The 18,727-nt window shown below is 50.1% G+C and overlaps 6 protein-coding genes across 6 annotated transcripts; 4 read left to right on the forward strand and 2 right to left on the reverse strand.

The window, feature by feature from the left end:
- Positions 1-1,036: 1,036 nt before the first annotated feature.
- Positions 1,037-2,846, forward strand: FOBCDRAFT_225193 (S-adenosyl-L-methionine-dependent methyltransferase). The gene is made up of 4 exons (XM_031187215.3): positions 1,037-1,446; positions 1,506-1,540; positions 1,638-1,959; positions 2,014-2,846. Exons 1-4 carry the CDS (start codon positions 1,231-1,233, stop codon positions 2,587-2,589), a joined length of 1,149 nt encoding a protein of 382 aa, XP_031038350.1. The 5' UTR covers positions 1,037-1,230; the 3' UTR covers positions 2,590-2,846.
- A 391-nt stretch (positions 2,847-3,237) lies between these two features.
- FOBCDRAFT_162927 (thiamine diphosphate-binding protein) lies at positions 3,238-5,023 on the forward strand. Its single transcript, XM_031187214.3, has 2 exons — positions 3,238-3,926; positions 3,992-5,023. The coding sequence occupies exons 1-2, from the start codon at positions 3,522-3,524 to the stop codon at positions 4,748-4,750; spliced, it is 1,164 nt and encodes a 387-aa protein (XP_031038349.1). The 5' UTR covers positions 3,238-3,521; the 3' UTR covers positions 4,751-5,023.
- A 243-nt stretch (positions 5,024-5,266) lies between these two features.
- On the forward strand, positions 5,267-9,342 carry FOBCDRAFT_225199 (SKI complex RNA helicase subunit SKI2). The gene is made up of 2 exons (XM_031187213.3): positions 5,267-8,486; positions 8,539-9,342. Exons 1-2 carry the CDS (start codon positions 5,340-5,342, stop codon positions 9,217-9,219), a joined length of 3,828 nt encoding a protein of 1,275 aa, XP_031038348.2. The 5' UTR covers positions 5,267-5,339; the 3' UTR covers positions 9,220-9,342.
- On the reverse strand, positions 9,303-10,408 carry FOBCDRAFT_320318 (uncharacterized protein). The gene is made up of 2 exons (XM_031187212.3): positions 9,865-10,408; positions 9,303-9,813 (listed from the first exon to the last, which is right to left on the reverse strand). The coding sequence occupies exons 1-2, from the start codon at positions 10,207-10,209 to the stop codon at positions 9,538-9,540; spliced, it is 621 nt and encodes a 206-aa protein (XP_031038347.1). The 5' UTR covers positions 10,210-10,408; the 3' UTR covers positions 9,303-9,537.
- Positions 10,409-14,988: 4,580 nt separating this feature from the next.
- FOBCDRAFT_225206 (uncharacterized protein) lies at positions 14,989-17,087 on the forward strand. The gene is made up of 3 exons (XM_059609684.1): positions 14,989-15,652; positions 15,713-16,139; positions 16,160-17,087. The coding sequence occupies exons 1-3, from the start codon at positions 15,345-15,347 to the stop codon at positions 16,637-16,639; spliced, it is 1,215 nt and encodes a 404-aa protein (XP_059465092.1). The 5' UTR covers positions 14,989-15,344; the 3' UTR covers positions 16,640-17,087.
- Positions 17,088-17,255: 168 nt separating this feature from the next.
- Positions 17,256-18,595, reverse strand: FOBCDRAFT_225209 (replication fork protection component Swi3-domain-containing protein). The gene is made up of 3 exons (XM_031187210.3): positions 18,344-18,595; positions 18,218-18,293; positions 17,256-18,163 (listed from the first exon to the last, which is right to left on the reverse strand). The coding sequence occupies exons 1-3, from the start codon at positions 18,541-18,543 to the stop codon at positions 17,564-17,566; spliced, it is 876 nt and encodes a 291-aa protein (XP_031038345.2). The 5' UTR covers positions 18,544-18,595; the 3' UTR covers positions 17,256-17,563.
- Between the last annotated feature and the right edge of the window lie 132 nt (positions 18,596-18,727).

Here is an 18,727-nt window from a genome sequence, read left to right on the forward strand (position 1 = left end):
AACCGGAGTTGGCCGTCATTGGGCAGAGGGGCTATAGTCTTATCGATAAGCCTCGGTAATAACATCTCCTGGCCCCAGGGAGCAAGAAAACTTCTGACGTTAACTTATGGTGCTAAAATAAACTGGTCTAAAGGCTTGCTAAGATAGACTAAGCTTACCTAAGTCTTTTTGTCACTTAGAAAAGAGGTCCTAAGTTTTCTTGCCTCCCCTTGCCTGGTCAACTCGGACAGATGTAAGTGCTCAATTGTGACTGGATCATTCATTTTGGAGGATTTGCACGAGACAGATCGATAATCTGATAGCTTCGTCATAAGATCTATTTTCCGTCATTCTCCTACTTTAAAATTCTGGAGAAGTCATCTGCTGTTAGTAGACCTGGGGGTTTCTCATGATATGAGGTGGACATGAATGGTTCGATACGAAAACGAAAATAATTTGTATGGCAATCCGAAACTTGGAGAAGTTCGAAATATGATGAAGCATTGCATGTAATATGATAGACCTATCATCATCATCATCATCATGACGGAACCTGTCCGGCTACAACTAATTGTTTAGTTGGTTGTCATGACTTGCAGTGTTATTTTGTTGTAAGAGACAATGTTCTCGTAGACGCTTTCGTATTCGTATCATTTCTCGCAAATTGAGCCTCCGGATACCTCTTCCTAGTATCCAGCAATTAGCTGCTGCGCTCTCACCGCCATACAATTCCGAATTGTGGCGAAAGGAGATATAGTTACAAGGATAATTTGGCCAATTAATGCAATAGCAAATCAAAGATTTTCCAAAGAAATCAACAACTCGTTCAAGTCCTTGTCTTTCACATGAAGGCCAAAGTCATGGAGAATTAACTTAGCATCCGTAAATTACTTCGGGTCGTAAACTATCGGGTCGCCTAGACCAAGAACCCGGCCCCCCTTAGACCCCCAAGCGATAGACAGGGGAACTAATACAGTTCAAGTTTAGCGTACTGTTACTTCTCAATTCGCAATTGAGATTGGATGCCCATAGACGGGATGGCTTGTGCAGTTCAGGGGAGGGCCCTGAAATTTGTTTGTTGCGACAGGCCGTCCCTCTGCGTAACCTTCAGCCATTAAAACCAACCCACTCCCTTTAGATTTCTACTTTTCAATCGATCTTTAATTCGCCTGCTGTCCTTCTCTTCTTTGCATTGACTTCGATTCTCTTCAACCTTAACCTTCACCTTCAACACTTTACACCATATTCAACATGGTTGCCTCTTCTACCGCCTCCAACCTCGAGCGCGAGGATCACCAGCGCGATGCCGACTTCAACAAGGCCATGCACGGCACCTCTGCCCAGGCCCGAGGAGGTGTTGCTGCCATGTTCCGAAAGGGCGGTTCTGCTAAGCAGGCTGCTGTCGACGAGTACTTCAAGCACTGGGATAACAAGCGCGCTGAGGACGAGACTCCTGAGGAGCGAGCTGTATGATCCCTTGATATGCCCCGCCATGAACAAATAGGAGGGACTAACATAGCGGTCAGGCCCGTACTGCTGAATACGCCACTTTGACTCGACAGTAAGTGATCTGATTCCTGTCTCTGTTTCTCCGTGGCCTTTTGGTCCATGTCTTGGAATGTCTCTTTTTGGACTGCCGACTGACTTTGGGTTCACAGCTACTACAACCTTGCTACCGATCTCTACGAGTATGGCTGGGGCCAGTCTTTCCACTTCTGCCGATTCTCCCAGGGCGAGCCCTTTTACCAGGCCATTGCCCGCCATGAGCACTACCTTGCTCACCAGATTGGCATCAAGGAGGGCATGAAGGTTCTCGATGTCGGTTGCGGTGTTGGTGGTCCCGCTCGCGAGATCGCCAAGTTCACTGGCGCCCACATCACTGGTCTTAACAACAACGACTACCAGATTGAGCGTGCTACCCACTATGCTTTCAAGGAGGGTCTGTCAGACCAGCTCAAGTTTGTCAAGGGTGACTTTATGGTTCGTACAGTCCAGCATCCTCGGGTCCCGACCTCCAGCTAATACCCCTTTCAGCAAATGTCCTTCCCTGACAACAGCTTCGATGCCGTCTATGCCATTGAGGCTACTTGCCACGCCCCTACTCTTAAGGGTATCTACAGCGAGATCTTTCGAGTTCTCAAGCCCGGTGGTGTCTTCGGTGTGTACGAGTGGCTCATGACCGACGAGTACGACAACGATAACCTCCGCCACCGTGAGATTCGATTGGGTATCGAGCAGGGTGATGGTATCTCCAACATGTGCAAGGTCTCTGAGGGACTTGACGCCATCAAGGACTCTGGTTTCGAGATGCTCCACCACGAGGATCTTGCCATGCGCCCTGATGCTCTTCCCTGGTACTGGCCCCTGGCTGGTGAGCTCCGCTACATCCAGTCCGTCGGTGACATCTTCACCATTGTGCGCATGACCACCTGGGGACGAACCATTGCCCACGGTCTGGCTGGCCTTCTTGAGACATTCAAGCTTGCTCCTGCTGGAACCAAGAAGACTGCTGACAGCCTGGCTCTCGCTGCCGACTGCTTGGTCGCTGGTGGTCGGGATCACCTCTTCACCCCCATGTACCTCATGGTGGCTCGCAAGCCTTCTGCGTAAAGCAACAGGCTTATGACAACAAAATTCCAAAACAAAAACATCTTATGAAGATAAAAAAGGGCATTTAAATCATGCTGGCTGATGATGCATACATATATGAAGTGGCCGGCCTCAAGATATAGAGGATCCAGAAGGCAGAGGAGTTTGGGGACAATACTGGCTTATAATTGTAATATACATACCATACAATTTCAAATTTCTTGTCATTGATAGCCTGCTTGGCCATGATTACAACATTAATTGAATCATATCAACATTCGATACTGAGGTGATCTCCTATTAGCGGTTTCTTGTTTCTCCGGTACCGTCATCTGACTGTGTTTAAGCAGATAAAGCACTCAGTTTTCAAGTTTTTGGTGGAGATAAATGGTCCCCCAATGCGCCCCTGGATCCCCCAACAGACTTTCGAAATGGGTCGGAGGGTTCTGTTCTGAGCTGTGATAGGTGCTTCAGCGCTAGTAGGCTACCCTTCGAAAACAGTGCTGCAGCGAGTGGCAGGGGTCGCATCAAAGTCGCTGTAGGCGGGGAGCAAGAGAGGGATAAAGCTGCCCCGAGCTAACGGAGGCTCACTCGGGGGTTTTGGAGAGCGGGTACCCCATTAGTCACCCGAAATTGGTGAGGGCTTAGGTACCTCGCAGTTCCGGCACGATACGTACCGACTGGCCCCAAAAAAAAACTGATAGCTGGCCAGCGAAAGCGTTGTTCGGTGAAATTCCCTCTCTCAACCCGACCTGTTCCATCTCTCAACACCAACTTCAGTTCATCACCATTTTCAATTCCCACGTCAAAGTCGACAACCAGGGAATTAAGAGAAGCCTGTCCACTGCAGCTTCTTGTCTTTCAAGTTCTGTTCTCTCTTTCCCGTCGACCGTCCGACCTCCTCCTCTCCGACTCCACGGTCAATTGACTTGTTCAACAAACCGCCGCACATCATGTCTCGCATTCTCCGACCCGCAGCTCGCCTAGCTGCTTCGACCCGGGCTCTTCGCGCTCCCGCTGCCCCTTCGTTCGCCCAGTCTGCCATCGCTCGCGCTGCTCTTGCTCGACCTGTTGTCTTCGGTTCCGCCCAGACCCGATCCTACGCCGACGGCCAGAGCTCTGGTGTCAAGGAGGTCACTGTCCGAGATGCGCTCAACGAGGCTCTCGCTGAGGAGCTTGAGCAGAACGAGAAGGTCTTCATTCTCGGTGAGGAGGTTGCTCAGTACAACGGTGCCTACAAGGTGACCAAGGGTCTTCTCGACCGCTTCGGTGAGAAGCGTGTCATTGACACTCCCATTACTGAGTCTGGTTTCTGTGGTCTCGCTGTTGGTGCTGCCCTCAGTGGTCTTCACCCTGTCGTAAGTATCTCAGCTTCCGCATTGTGATTGCTCGAGACTCTAACCGTTGTGCTTCACCAATCTAGTGTGAGTTCATGACCTTCAACTTCGCCATGCAGGCCATCGATCAGATCATCAACTCTGCTGCCAAGACCCTCTACATGTCTGGTGGTATCCAGCCTTGCAACATCACCTTCCGTGGCCCCAACGGCTTCGCTGCTGGTGTCGGCGCTCAGCACTCCCAGGACTACTCCGCCTGGTACGGCAGCATCCCCGGTCTCAAGGTCGTCTCTCCCTGGAACTCCGAGGATGCCAAGGGTCTCCTGAAGGCCGCCATCCGCGACCCCAACCCCGTCGTTGTTCTCGAGAACGAGTTGATGTACGGACAGAGCTTCCCCATGTCCGAGGCTGCCCAGAAGGACGACTTCGTCATTCCCTTCGGTAAGGCCAAGATTGAGCGATCCGGCAAGGACCTGACCATTGTCACCCTCGGGCGCACCGTTGGCCAGTCTCTCGTTGCCGCCGAGAACCTCAAGAAGAAGTACGGTGTCGAGGTTGAGGTTATCAACCTGCGATCCATCAAGCCTCTCGATGTTGAGACCATCATCCAGTCCGTCAAGAAGACCGGTCGTCTCCTGTCCGTCGAGTCTGGCTACCCTGCCTTCGGTGTCGGATCTGAGATCCTCGCCTTGACAATGGAGTACGGCTTCGACTACCTCGATGCCCCTGCTGCCCGTGTCACCGGTGCTGAGGTCCCTACCCCTTACGCCCAGAAGCTCGAGGAGATGTCCTTCCCCACTGAGCAGCTGATTGAGGACTACGCCGCTAAGGTCCTCCGTCTGTAAAAAAGAGAAATGAGGGTTGAGAGAGAATATAGCTTACCTGCTTGAGCATGTCAGGTCGACGCCCATGCCTACGTATTGTGTATGACAGAGCTTGCTTCATGCTACCCATCGTGGCATATGAATTGCGATGCGGATGAAAATCTGATCCAATTGGCGTATTTGATGGACACTTTTTTGATAGACGTGCGGAAGGGAAGGGAAATGTAATTTTACCGCGTGTTGCCGTGTATAGTCAGGGCATAGCAGCCGTCTTATTAATGATCTACCAATTCACTTTTGTGCATCCATGACTGTGACCTGTGTTTGAAGTTTACCGTGTCTTTGCAACTAAGGCCTGTTTAATGTCACCGTCTTCTACAGTTTTAGAGACTTAGTCATGTCAAACATCTGGATCGAAAATGTGTTTGAAAGGTATAGGGTAGTCAAAGTGGAGCTGTAAGCTCTCAAGTGTCCCGCCATGAATGTCAGAATCACCAACGTCAATGGTGGGGCAGTTTTAACTTGGAGCTTTCATCACTTCAATATTCATTTTACCATAACGAATTCAACCTCACAGTTTTGCCTATAAACTGATTCAAGATTAATAGGCATGGCTGGTATCGACGCTCTCCTTGAAAGAGGGTCTGAAGAGACCGGTCAACGCCAACCTGCAACTCAAGATCCAGAGGCGCTCAAGCGACACCTAGAAGAGCTCCTCCTCTCACCCTCGCCTGAGTTCTCACCAGAGTGGCTCAACCGACTTCAGCAGCGATGGGATTATGAGGCCGATTACACTTCGCTTTACAAGGCTGCACCGCCGCATACTCGAACTCTCACCAGATTCCAGCGTCATGGACTTGAAGGTCGTGTTACAGGCTACAAGAACGTCACTGTCCCCGCAAACAGTGCCACGGCCAAGAACTCGACAAGTCTGTCCCGAAAGCCTGCCAACCGGGCTGACTTCGTGAGAGGCGCCGCGGGCTTCTTTCCCTTCGCTCCTGGTGGTCTTGAGGGTATCGAAGCAACGGCGGCATTTGAGGATCAAGTTCACACAGGTATTACAGGAGGGGCTACAGAGACTAGCTCTACAGGAAACAAGCTTAAACGAGTGATCCAGCTTGGTGCCGAGGGTGGACTACTAGAGAAGGCTCCTGGAATGAGCAGAGGAATCGACTTCACTAAGAAAAAGACAAGTATCAGCCAAGAAGATGCGAATGCTGTTAAGAAGGTACTCGAAGAAGACCCAGAAGACGCCAAGGTCGAAGAAGGTGGTAATGAAGCTTCAACAGACGTTACTACTCCGGATGCAACTCCCGACGAAAATGGTGAGGATGGCGATGATATCGACGACATTCTGCCTGTTGAGTTCCCCGCCCTGGAACCTCATGGAGTTCTTGCAGCCTCGAGTGCTCGCAAGGCCGGTCGCGAGTGGGCGCATATGGTCGACATTAACCATGATATGTCCAACTTCAGAGAGCTCGTACCTGACATGGCTAGAGAGTGGCCTTTCGAACTCGACACTTTCCAGAAGGAAGCAGTGTACCACCTGGAGAACGGCGATTCAGTATTCGTTGCAGCGCATACTTCAGCTGGCAAGACTGTTGTAGCAGAGTACGCAATCGCACTGGCTGCTAAACACATGACGAAGGCCATTTACACTTCGCCAATCAAGGCACTGAGTAACCAGAAGTTCCGCGACTTTCGACAGACCTTTGACGAGGTGGGTATTCTCACTGGTGATGTTCAGATCAATCCTGAGGCTAGTTGCCTCATCATGACAACGGAAATTCTTCGAAGTATGCTCTACCGAGGAGCTGATCTGATCCGAGACGTCGAGTTTGTTATCTTCGACGAAGTCCACTATGTCAACGATTTTGAGCGAGGTGTTGTCTGGGAAGAGGTCATTATCATGCTGCCCGAACATGTGTCTCTCATTCTACTGTCCGCCACAGTTCCAAACACTAAGGAGTTTGCTTCGTGGGTCGGACGAACGAAGCAGAAAGACATCTACGTAATTTCTACACCGAAGCGACCCGTTCCCCTGGAGCATTATCTCTGGGCAGGAAAAAACATCCACAAGATCGTTGACTCAGAGAAGAAGTTCATCGAAAAGGGCTGGAAGGACGCACACTTTGCTATTCAAGGAAAGGACAAGCCGAAGCCTGCAGAGACTACTGTCGCCACTCGTGGAGGCAATCCTCGTGGCAATCAACGTGGTGGTACTCAACGAGGTGGTCCCCAGCGTGGTGGACGTGGAGGAGGTCAACAGCAGAGAGGAGGTAATCAGCAACGTGGTCGGGGCGGACCACCACGAGCAAGCCATGCTCCAGGTCACATGGGTCGTGGGGGTCGTGCTGGAGGTTTCACATCTGTTGCGCAAGACAAGAACCTTTGGGTTCATCTTGTCCAGTATCTCAAGAAGTCAACTCTCCTGCCAGCTTGTATCTTCGTCTTCTCGAAAAAGCGATGTGAGGAGAACGCAGATGCCCTCAGCAACCAAGACTTCTGCACTGCTGCTGAGAAGAGCCATATTCACATGATCATCGAAAAATCAGTTGCGCGGTTAAAACCTGACGACCGACAGCTTCCACAGATCATCAGGTTGAGGGAACTTCTAAGTCGAGGCATTGCTGTTCATCATGGTGGACTGTTGCCCATTGTCAAGGAGCTGGTTGAGATCTTGTTCGCCCAGACATTGGTCAAGGTACTGTTCGCTACAGAAACATTTGCTATGGGTCTTAACCTTCCTACACGAACAGTAGTATTCTCTGGATACCGTAAGCATGACGGACACTCGTTCCGAAATCTATTACCAGGAGAGTACACTCAGATGGCCGGTCGTGCTGGTCGTCGTGGTCTGGATACTGTTGGTTCAGTCATCATTGTGCCACCAGGAGGCTTGGACGATGCCCCTCCTGTTGCAGATCTCCGAAACATGATTCTGGGAGAGCCGTCTAAGTTGCGGTCACAGTTCCGACTGACATACAACATGATTCTGAATCTCCTCCGAGTGGAGGCGTTGAAGATCGAAGAGATGATCAAGCGCAGTTTCTCTGAACACGCCACTCAACAGTTGCTCCCCGAACACGAGAAGGACGTGAAGCTAGCGCAAGCAGATTTGGCCAAGGTCAAGAGAGATTCTTGCAAGATCTGCGACGTCTCGATGGACGAATGCCATCAAGCTTCCCAAGACTTCAAAAGACTCACATTTGAGCTGTACAAGGGTCTGCTATCTATCCCCATTGGACGTAGAATGTTCTCTCAGCACCGCCTTGTCGTCTTCAACTGGGACGGCATTCGCTCTATCGGCATCCTCCTCGCAGACGGAGTTAGTAATAAAGGAACGACGGAGGATCCAACACTACACGTATGCGCCATCAAGTCACTTCGAGATCGACGAGATGCTACCGATCAGCTTCCTTTCATCCCTACATTCCGCAAGTACCTCCACGAACTTCCCAAGAGTAAGAAACGAGTGCAGACCAAGACTCTTCACGTTCCTCTAAGTGACGTGGAGTGTCTCACAAGATGGGTGACCAAGGGTATTGTTCCTGAGATCTTCCAGGGCGGAGATGGCTATCAGAAAGCGAAGGACAAACTGCAAGAGCTTTGTGGTTCGTGGGACGATAGATGGGAGGAACTCGATCTCTCTCGAATTAAGCAATTGCAACTACAGGAGATTGTGGAGAAGAGAGTTGAGTTGGTCAAGACGATATCGAATTCACCGGCTGAGAAGTGTCCAGACTTCTTGAAGCACGTAAGTTTACCTCAACCTCCTTGAAAGACCTCAGTCCTAACGATATGGACAGTTCGCTATGTGTCACGACGAGTGGCTCATCAAGGATCATATCTCTCAGCTGAAGCAGTCATTGTCTGATCAGAACCTTCAACTTCTACCCGATTACGAACAGCGAGTTCAAGTGCTTAAGGAGCTTGGCTTCATCGATGATGCCACTCGGATCCAGCTCAAGGGCAAGGTCGCCTGCGAGATTCATTCTGGTGATGAACTGGTCCTGACTGAGCTCATTCTTGACAACGTCCTCGCCGACTACGAACCCGCCGAAATTGCCGCTCTCCTTTCGGCGTTTGTATTCCAAGAGAAGACCGACATAGAACCATCCCTGACTGGCAACCTCGAGCGAGGAAAGGAGAAGATTGTTGCCATCTCCGAGAAGGTGAACGATGTGCAGACCCGACTGCAAGTCATTCAGTCTGCTGATGACTCAAATGACTTTGTTTCTCGACCACGGTTCGGTATCATGGAAGTGGTCTACGAGTGGGCTCGAGGTATGAGCTTCAAGAACATCACCGGCTTGACCGACGTCCTTGAAGGCACGATTGTACGAACGATTACACGACTGGATGAGACATGTCGCGAGGTGAAGAACGCGGCGAGAATTGTGGGTGATCCCGAACTATATCAGAAGATGCAACAGGCACAGGAAATGATCAAGAGGGATATCACAGCAGTGGCAAGTCTCTACATGTAAGCCCAGCATGGTTTGGAGTATCTGGCATTTGTACGGAGCGTGCAATGTACGTCACGAGCATGTAGGAGAAAAGGGAGTGCGAGTGTCGTGTCTAATGTATGATATTGATAAACAATAAAGAAAAATTGCCTTCATTCTCGAAGTTGGAGATGAAGATGAATTTATGTCGCCACCAGAAACCCCAACGCCAAACCTTGACCAAGAAAACGTACCTCTCCGAAAGTTGATCATGATGAATTTGTCATGCCACCCCTATCGCATAAAATAATTGGAGTTCGAAAGTGCCAAACGAGGCAAGTCCTGTGACGAGCAGCAAGACTATGCACGCAGGGCTCGCAGCCTCTGCTGGAGCTTATCCTCCTCCTCAGCAGTAGGCTCGTTGGTCTGCTGGGGTTCGGCGTTCGAAGGTGTCGCTTGGTTGAGTTCCTTGCTGAGCTCAAGGCCAGCGTCGTCGGCAAGCTTGCCGAGAAGTTCGTGGACAGCATCCTCGCCGACTTGGGTGGAGGTAGACTGGGTGATGGCGTCTTGGTAGATGCCGTTGGACATGGCGTATTCTTCGTTTTGCTGCTTGAACTGCTCGAGAGTAACGAGGGTCTAGGCTACTGTTAGTGTCGGTCGATATTGTATGGATAACAATGTGCTCACCTTTTCGGGGTTGGTGTTCTTCTGGGCCACATTCATAGTTCGTGATGACTGGGCCATCATCTGTGTCATGCGGTTCATCGAGTTGTTGGCCTGAATCTGCGCAGCAGACAACTCGGCCATATCAGCCATCTGATCCATCTGCTGAGCAAGCGCCTGCTTCGACAGCAGCATCTTGGCCTTCTGATAAGCCTTCTGCGTCTCGCCCTTCTTGAGAAGGTCCTGGATCTGCTTCTTCAGGATGGGGTCCTGCTTAGCTGCCTTTTGAGCCTCGCGGCGAGCCTGCTTGGCTTGGAAGCGAGCCTGGAACTCGACTTGCATGTCGCGGGCCATCTGACGGTTCGCCATTGTAGGTGGTTGGTTGATGGTAGAAGTCGTAGAGGAAGAGGTTTTTTTTTTTTTTTTTTACGGTTGAGGAGTAAAGTTGGAAGAGGTTGTAAATGTCATGTGAGTGTAAACTTTAGGTAGGCATGGAAGCGCCGAAGGCCTAGAATCGGAACTTGACTTGGCTTGCGATGGGATGGTTGAATGCGGGGCGCCACGAAAGACAGGCTGGAGAAGTGGGCGAATGACGCAACGAACGGCGACGGATAATTTTGGCGGAACTGATAAGACTCTGATTGTGGCTTTGCACAGCCACTGGAAGAAGGCTTGTTACATTGATCTAGGGTAGTTTTGGCCGAAGTTAATCAGCGAATTCATCAACAAAGAACATTGACGGGTAATAATGGTTTGATAGTAGTGTTTTGCTGACGATCATGGAGATGCTCAATTGACTGTCTCTGGTGCCAATAGTGACCTAGCCATGACATCATACGGCCTTATGAGGATACTGGACAATATGCAGCCAAATTGCCAGTCAAAGACTGAATGGCCTTGACATATGTTCGAGTGTATGTTCACCAATGATGCCACATGCACTGCCGTCTTATACAACTTAAGAGATACATATTAGCACCATAAGGTATGAATACCGAAAGAATTGGCTGTCCCTTGTATAATATTCCACCCAACGAGCTACTATGGCTTAAGCAGTGAACGAGCAACTCGAGCTTCTGGAACGACGCACACAAAAACTTACACGAAGGGAGGACCTAACAGTAGATTCACATTTAGCAAGAACGAACGACTTTCGGCTTAACGATTCAAGATGCGATGGTTATTGCGATGGTTATTGAAACGACGCTGAAACATCGCCTCAGGTTCGGTGACTTAGAAGCTTCGTTGGGCTATAATTGTTTCAAGATATAAAGTTGCTACAACATGAGATCATTCTAAAAATACTGGATATGAAACATGGACTTCAACGGCCATTAGCGAGTCAATGGCAGGATTCAGCTACCAAGAAACAACAAACGACAAACGTCAGTGACCTCAAGGGAACGGGCATAAACTCTACGAGAAGCCGTAGGACTGAGGATCCCGTTCAAGAGCAGCGGCCGTTGTGACATCCCCAGGGCGGCCGCAAATTACTGGGCCCTCGGTATGTGGAAGTTCTGTTGCAAGAATCGAGGAATGGTAGCGAGGGTCGTTATAAGACCGGCCCAGAGATATCTTGACAATCGGCAGTTCGGGTTGGGTGATAAGCATTAATATCCCACATGCCGATTTGCGCGTCGCCGCGTACTATACATTTCGTTGTGCAACAAACGAGCAATTATCCTGAGGAGTCCAAGCTTGGACTTGCTGCCATCCGAGTCTGTTTCTCACTCAATGTCTGGTCCTAGTAACGCTTGGTTAAGGGGCGGCGGGTGGTGCCGCAGCGGTCGCACGCGAAGAGGCTGGGCGAAAACAGCGGTTGGAAAGTGATCAATGCTGAAGTTTTAGCTGATGAGACTTGACTCAGGCATGGGGATGAGATTGGAGATGAGCAATTCATATGGGACATGTCTGATCGTGAGAGGAAGTGGGTTCACTGTGCTTCCATCGTCTTCCGATACTAACAAAAGTACGGGGCGGCCAACCTGACGCAATGGGGAACGCGTCGAATATGAGATGAGATTCTTTGATAGGACATGGCGTAAGTCAGAGATGAAGATAATATTCGATACGGCCCCGGCAATAGAGCACAGGTTTGAGATTAATTAATTGGTTCAATTAAGCTCAGATGAGCCCGATATTGCAAACCAGGGGTTACGCTACGTTTTGGAATGAGAATCTCCACCAGCTCCTCTTGCGTCCAGACCCTCAATCACTGGCGCGCGAATCTATGGTCTGACTATGGTATGGACTATATCTCCGGCGGAAGAACTATCGTGGGAGCTAGGGACGAGAGGCGAGCTGGACAGGCTAAAAGGGATAGACTATCGGCATCTTTGGGTTCGAGGGATCAGGAAAGGGGGCTCTTTGACGATCAGGGTCGAACGATATCTCTGACGGGGCAGTGAACGGGAAGATCACTTACAGTGAAACATGGTGCTCCTGAGACATGCCAGAAACGAGGGCAGAGGCAGAAGAGGTTGAACGTTTCTCCCTGCGACTTTAACCGTTGGCATGTCTCCCCCTTCCGTGTCTCGAAGAGGGAATCCCTTGGACTGAAGTGAAGTGATGGGATGGGATGGGCGGCTGGTAGATTCGCCTAGATCCATCCCCTTCCCTCCCGCTCGAGACGGACGAGATCTTGTCTTGTCTTGTCTTGTCTTGTTCAGTTCAAGTCTCGCCAAGAAAAGGAGCCCCATTTCGTAGCGAGGTCCCAGCTGCATGGCATTGGCATTGGCAGGTCTCAGTCTCTCAGAGAACTAAAGTAGCGTTCCATTCCAGGTCACGGGGAGGCGATCCGTAGCACTACAAGGGAGCTCGACCGAAGAACCGGTGAATTGGAGAATGGGAATCGACCATCTTCACGAATGAGAAAATCTGCATGTTCCATCCCAATTCGGTATTGAGGCTTGAAGACCCAAAGCTGAACTTTACTTGAGACTTTGATTCACGGACCTAACAATCCCAGCAATCAAGGGAGCTCAAGAAAACCGACAGTCCAGAGGTCAGTTCACCGCATCTACAGACAGGTATCTCGGCAGTGGAGAATCTGGTGAGGGGATTCGCGATTATATCGCCAATCTTAATGCATATCAGACCAGACCGACTTATCAAGGTTCTTTGTTACATTCATCGCTTGAGAGTTTGTCCCTGCGTAAGCTGAACTCAAATGCAAAGCTTGACGAAAAGTAAAATAGTTCTGAAACTGGTAGCCTCAAGACTAAGCTCTGAGAGCCTGACGATCTCAGCAATCAAGGAAACAGAGCCAAGATGAGCGACTGTCGATGATGGCAAGATGGGGCATTTGGTGGATAATATGGAGGCCTTGAGATTCCAGAGCCAGCGAAACAAATGGAGGAGGTGGTATTTTGGTGGATGACGGATGCGTCCCCGGTAGGGCCGGCGGTACAATAGCAGCAACACCAGCAGCTTAGTTAGCTTCAGGCAGTTCTTTTCTTGGAACACACACGAGAGAGCAAACTCCACTTGATGAGGCGTCAGCCAGCGTCAGCCCAGCTTCTAGGTTGGGCCATGACCGCTTATACAAGAGACGACGTCGTCTTACGAAGTGTGCATACAAATGCTTCGTTACAAGTCTCGTCTGTCACGTAGCAGCAGCAGTAGCAGTAACACCGATAATGTTTCCTGAGGCGCCGTGATATTGTTTCCGTTGTTTACGAGGCTTTCAATACAGGAGGGGTCACGATAATTACTGAGCTGTTCAATTGGCCTGTCCATCATTTGCTTTGAGTTTGATGGTTGATTGCAAAGAGACCCTCTGCCTGAGGGTTATGTTGAGCTCCCTTTGGCCACATACCAACGGACCCCAAAGAGCTGATGGCTTTTCAACACCGCTTTCTCTCTCTCTTCTCCCTTGGCAGCCATCATCGACGATAACGAGAGAAATGATGATGCCCTGCATGAATAAACTTGAGTCTGTGGATTTTCTCCCTGCGTGGCTTGGGTGGATTGGTGGGTTTGGTGGAGAGCTGACAATAGCTGACTGTGTACGAAAAACTAAGGTAAAAGCCTAGGACTCTCCATATCGTGAGCGCTGGGCAGAGGAATTACAGTGGGAGGCACCTAGAATTGTGTGGTTGTCGGATCCATTCCTTCGACCTCCTTCGCCCATTTTCCTTTGGTGTATCCATACTTTGAGATCTCGTCATTGTGCAGAATAAGACGCCTCGGGGGAAACAAACATGCTATAGGGCCATGCTAAACTTTGTAAAGTGTGAATAACTACCTGCGGAATAGAGTTGATGAAAGCCTCTTGTTGAGTTGATGATGTAGATCCATATCAGTGGTTATTACCAAGAAGAGGGAGGGGATCACGACATTTCAATAGCCTTTTCTCCTCCATGGGAATGCACGGGCTGCACCACCCACAGGGAGAAATGGCTGAAGCGTATTCATGAGAATCGGCAGTTTTTGGGCTTATCTTACGCAGGTATTATTACATCTCTCGCGTTCTCTAAAATTAAAGCCACCAACACGGGGTCTGTGGTTTGTTACACGAGCCTCATCAGCTTTTGAGTTATTGATCGTTATTCTCGTGCACCCACCACGAGTACCGAGTACAATCTCTCCGCAATGGATCATCGCACCATCCTCAAAATGAGGCACAAGGAGCTACAAGGTCCGTCACCTACTGAACAAAGAACGGCGTTTCTGGCACCGCAGGCTCAGTGCTCCGTCAGGCCCGTCAACTAACTAACGGGCGGACTGAACCCAAGGTCTCACGGCCTCCGATTGATCAACCCCCTTTTTTTGGAAACTCGAACGGTCGATGGGGCTCCGTACAGGCCCGGACAGCGCTGTGTCAGATCGTATTCCGCCAATGAGACCTACGGCATGCGCTGTGGGGCAGATTCCTAAGCCCCCCTGCAGTCGAGGTGCGTGTCGCTCGGTGGCGTAACTTGCGCCCCCTGAAAGCCTGTTCCAGGAGGGGCCGGGTAGCGAAGTGCACCAGTGCATCCCGGCACCAGAAGGGTCCTATCCGAGAGCACCTTCCCTCTTTAGGCTCGCAAAACGACTTCAGGGGGTAGTCTTGGTACCCCATCTCAGGGGTTGGTGCCTCAGGCAGTTGCATCTACCGAGCCTTGCCCCTCCAAACTCTCAACGTGTCCTCAAGAGATAAAGAGGGCCTGCCCGCTCCTACCAAGTTGACCTTTCCATTCCCAAACCGACAAGCACCCAGCAATTAAGGTCGCTAATACAGAGTGAACACCTGTCCTCTTCCTCTTGAAGCTCCTTTCCACATCGTCATCACCATCACCTGACCTGACTCATAGTTGATCAAGGCAGACGTAATCAAAGTCTAGTCACTGACTCACACTTTGGCCAAGTCTTGTGATGGTGGAACATCGCTGCCTGCGCCTCATACATCTCTAATAACAGCTACTTATCCCCATAATATCCGTTGCTGTATCTGAATTTCAGACCCAATTCCAGATTCTCCATCCAAACAAACCACACACCTAATCACACAAACAAACACAAACATGGAGCAACAAGGGTCACCAGCTTCCCAATTCTTCCAGTCTCCAGCCGAGTCTCTCATGTCAGCTCCTGAAGATGCCTACACATCACTCTTCGCCGCTACCACCCCTAGCGCAGCTTCAACAGTGAACCCCATGGACATGTTGACACCAAAGTCCTACAACGATGACTCTCTACTACCGATGATCAAGCAGGAGGAGGGCGTTGCATCAACATCAAGCCCTTCTCCAGCCCCTGAGAAAAAGACCACCAAGAAGAGAAAGTCATGGGGCCAAGTCCTTCCCGAGCCCAAGACAAACCTCCCTCCTAGGTATGAACCAATGACAATTGAAGATGATGTCACGAACGGTTCCACTAACTCCCCACGCAGAAAGCGAGCCAAGACCGCTGATGAAAAGGAGCAACGCCGAGTTGAGCGCGTTCTACGGAACCGCCGCGCGGCCCAGTCTTCTCGTGAACGCAAGAGGCAGGAGGTTGAGCAGCTCGAGAAGAGGAACAAGGACCTCGAGGCTGCCATCCAACAGGCTGAGCAGATGAACGCCCGGCTCATGGATGAGCTTGCTCAGATGCGAAAGGCCAATGGTCTTCCCCCTCTGTCACAGGAGCTCTTCAGCCCCCAAACAACACACCAGCCAACAGAGACCACGGTGTCTCCCAATGCCACCGTCGACCCCATGGCACTATCCCCCTGCCTATCACCCGTCCCCGAAGAATCTGAAGAGATCGTCCAACAGGAGCCGGCCAAGGAGACAATCCTGGAACAGTCTGAAAACACCTCTCCCGACCTGACACAACGTCCTGCTGCGATGTTGTCCGACCTGCAGTGTCACATGTCGGCGGAGGTGTCGAAGATGTCCCAGTCCCAGTCACCCACAACCTTGACTCAGCCAACATTGGCCTGGCTCCTGCCACTTCAGATGACACTCTTTTCAGCTGCGGTGGTTCTGAATTTCTGTCAACGTCCCTTGACACAGATCGCTATCTCATTGAAAGCGGGCATCTCTCTTCACCCTTCTCCTCAGCTACTGACGAGCCTTATCTGGACTTTGACACGTCCCCGTTCAATCTCGACAACAGCTTCAACGACGAATTGTACAACACCTTCATCAACGACACCGACAACGGCATCACGGCAGAGCTCCAGAAGCCAACCGACGACGCCGCTGCGATCCTCAGCGACGAGTTCCGCTTCTACGAACTTGAGAATCAAGTCTCTTCGGAAAATCCTATCCAGCAGCCCCTCCCTGGCGCGTCCTCTAACGGATGCGACGTTGGTGGCATTGCGGTTGGTGTCTGAGGGACGCGATGACAGGGTCGAGAAGTCGGAGCGCGAGACTGAGGATTCGCGCGGCCAAGACGAGTTGGTAAGGTGTTTCTCCGAGATTACTTTGCCGTCGCGTGAACTATTGTTGACACTCCTCTGGGCCATCCGCACAGAGGAGGCCCGAATTCAGCGTGAAGCTGGCGAGGTCCTCGACCCTGAGACTCGCTCCCCACTACGTGTACATCAACCAAGCAAGAAGGCTGCTTTGTCAGTGATATTGGAGGAAGAGAACAATCGGGTACAGACATTATGAGAGTTATATCCATGATGATCTACCGTAATGTGATAATGTTTTGATTTGGGAAAAAAACGGTGCAAGGCGCAAAGGATCAATGTCCCAGGGGGGACTGGCAATAAAGCCTATCAGTTAAACCTTTTGTGTAACAATACAACGAACGCTCAAAGAAGCGTATGACCAACACTATCTGTTCTATTCCCGTGATAATTGCCTTTGCCTTGAATGCCGACTTGGTTGTTGCCTCAGTTTGTAATACTCGTTAAAACGATAGACATTCAATCTTAAGTTGTCTTTCAGCGTCAAGAGACTCCAGAGTCCAGTATGGATGCGAAAAAGAGGAGGTAATGTTGAAGAGTATTAGCGCACTTGATTAACTTGTTTAAACTTCGCTGAGGATTGTTCTTATTCGAAGTCTTTCTATTTCTTTGACCACCTTGACATATCTGTAAGACTCTGTTTTCCGTGCAGTTGCCAATATCATCTGAAGTTGAGCAATCATATATCTCGAGATCGGTAACCTAGAAGCAAGCAATACTCTTGATGAATAACATTTGATTGGCAACAAGATTAATTGATTGTTCAATGACATGCGCCGACGACATAAAACTCGCGCTTAACTAAACGCCCAACGCCAAACTATCTTGATATCTTTTGCAGCATTACCATAACCCATCCATCTCTTGCATAGCCGCCTCTTCATCATCAAAATTATTCGTCTCCTTATCTTTCGACCCTTGCCCCTTCTCTTTGCTCGTCTGATCATGGCTCTCAGCTTCCGCCATGAGAGCATCTAGGTCATCGTCATCTGGCTCTGCTGGTGTAGGGTTTATTCTCGCTCTCGGAGCTGCATCGTGACTTGCTGCCTCGGCGATAAGAGCCTCGAAATCATCATCTTCTGGAACGTCGTTGCGGATGGGGACAATTGGTCCTGAATTTCGTTGTGCAGCTCGTGGTGTGGCACCGTAAAGATCGTCATCGTCTGGCACACCTGTGTCTTGCTCTGGTGTTTTTGGTCTTGTACCCTCCTGCTCTGTAGGTTTTGATGCATCGTTTTCACCAAACATGTCGTCCTCTTCTTCGTCGTCTGCAGTTCTATCTTTGGGTTTGCTTTCGTTGATGTAATCGTTTCGTGCAATCATGACTCGTTTCTTGTGGCCCGCCTTTTCGACCATTGTAAGGGCGTCGAGGAATTTAGCTTTTGGGAAGAGGTCGTCTAGCCATAGTTGGTAGAAGGATAGTAGTCGAGAGGCGTCAGAGAACTGAACTGACTGTTAGTGTGTTTCCACTGTACTAATTGGCAGATGGTGGCATACTTCATGGCCTTTGCCTTTAATCTTGAGATCTTTCGCCCTTTGTCTTAGCTTGGGAATACCCTTTGGTCCAAGTAATCTACATAATGTCAGTATCACTTGAGACCACGCAGTATTATATTTCCGCACCTCTCTTCGTCGAGTTTCACATTGGGAACTCGCGCCCTCTTCTTGACATCAACCTCTTCATCAATACCGAGACCAGAATCTGGCTCTTTTCGCTTCTTGTTGGCCGCTTCGGGTGGTGGCGATGCAAATGGATCGTCAGAAAAGTCGTCAACATCGTAGTTATCAAGCCCGTTGGCGGGATCTGAGTCTAGTGTAGGCATCTTGTCTTGTGGTTATATAAAAAGATCTTGAGGATCTGGTGGACTCAATGCTTAACGCGTCTTGAACTGGGGAGACGCGTCGAGAGCTTAATTGATTCTCACCCCCACCGATCTCCACGTGACCAATCATCGCCAACTTCGATGGGCTGACCAAAGCACGTGATCTGTATCCTCAGGCATCCAC

The sequence above is a fragment of the Fusarium oxysporum genome, chromosome VI, assembly GCF_013085055.1.
Source record: "Fusarium oxysporum Fo47 chromosome VI, complete sequence".
Lineage (NCBI taxonomy): Eukaryota > Fungi > Ascomycota > Sordariomycetes > Hypocreales > Nectriaceae > Fusarium > Fusarium oxysporum.

What these genes read in the sequence shown, in the direction of transcription:
- FOBCDRAFT_162927 (XM_031187214.3), top strand. Translation starts at nt 3,522, where the DNA reads ATGTCTCGCATTCTCCGACCCGCAGCTCGCCTAGCTGCTTCGACCCGG. An exon ending in TCAGTGGTCTTCACCCTGTC is followed by an intron (nt 3,927 to 3,991) that starts GTAAGTATCTCA and finishes TCACCAATCTAG; the next exon opens with TGTGAGTTCATGACCTTCAA.
- FOBCDRAFT_225199 (XM_031187213.3), top strand. Translation starts at nt 5,340, where the DNA reads ATGGCTGGTATCGACGCTCTCCTTGAAAGAGGGTCTGAAGAGACCGGT. An exon ending in GTCCAGACTTCTTGAAGCAC is followed by an intron (nt 8,487 to 8,538) that starts GTAAGTTTACCT and finishes CGATATGGACAG; the next exon opens with TTCGCTATGTGTCACGACGA.
- FOBCDRAFT_320318 (XM_031187212.3), bottom strand. Translation starts at nt 10,209, where the DNA reads ATGGCGAACCGTCAGATGGCCCGCGACATGCAAGTCGAGTTCCAGGCT. An exon ending in AGAACACCAACCCCGAAAAG is followed by an intron (nt 9,814 to 9,864) that starts GTGAGCACATTG and finishes ACAGTAGCCTAG; the next exon opens with ACCCTCGTTACTCTCGAGCA.
- FOBCDRAFT_225209 (XM_031187210.3), bottom strand. Translation starts at nt 18,543, where the DNA reads ATGCCTACACTAGACTCAGATCCCGCCAACGGGCTTGATAACTACGAT. An exon ending in GTGAAACTCGACGAAGAGAG is followed by an intron (nt 18,294 to 18,343) that starts GTGCGGAAATAT and finishes GACATTATGTAG; the next exon opens with ATTACTTGGACCAAAGGGTA. An exon ending in TTAAAGGCAAAGGCCATGAA is followed by an intron (nt 18,164 to 18,217) that starts GTATGCCACCAT and finishes CAGTCAGTTCAG; the next exon opens with TTCTCTGACGCCTCTCGACT.
- FOBCDRAFT_225193 (XM_031187215.3), top strand. Translation starts at nt 1,231, where the DNA reads ATGGTTGCCTCTTCTACCGCCTCCAACCTCGAGCGCGAGGATCACCAG. An exon ending in TACGCCACTTTGACTCGACA is followed by an intron (nt 1,541 to 1,637) that starts GTAAGTGATCTG and finishes TTGGGTTCACAG; the next exon opens with CTACTACAACCTTGCTACCG. An exon ending in TTGTCAAGGGTGACTTTATG is followed by an intron (nt 1,960 to 2,013) that starts GTTCGTACAGTC and finishes TACCCCTTTCAG; the next exon opens with CAAATGTCCTTCCCTGACAA.
- FOBCDRAFT_225206 (XM_059609684.1), top strand. Translation starts at nt 15,345, where the DNA reads ATGGAGCAACAAGGGTCACCAGCTTCCCAATTCTTCCAGTCTCCAGCC. An exon ending in AAGACAAACCTCCCTCCTAG is followed by an intron (nt 15,653 to 15,712) that starts GTATGAACCAAT and finishes CTCCCCACGCAG; the next exon opens with AAAGCGAGCCAAGACCGCTG.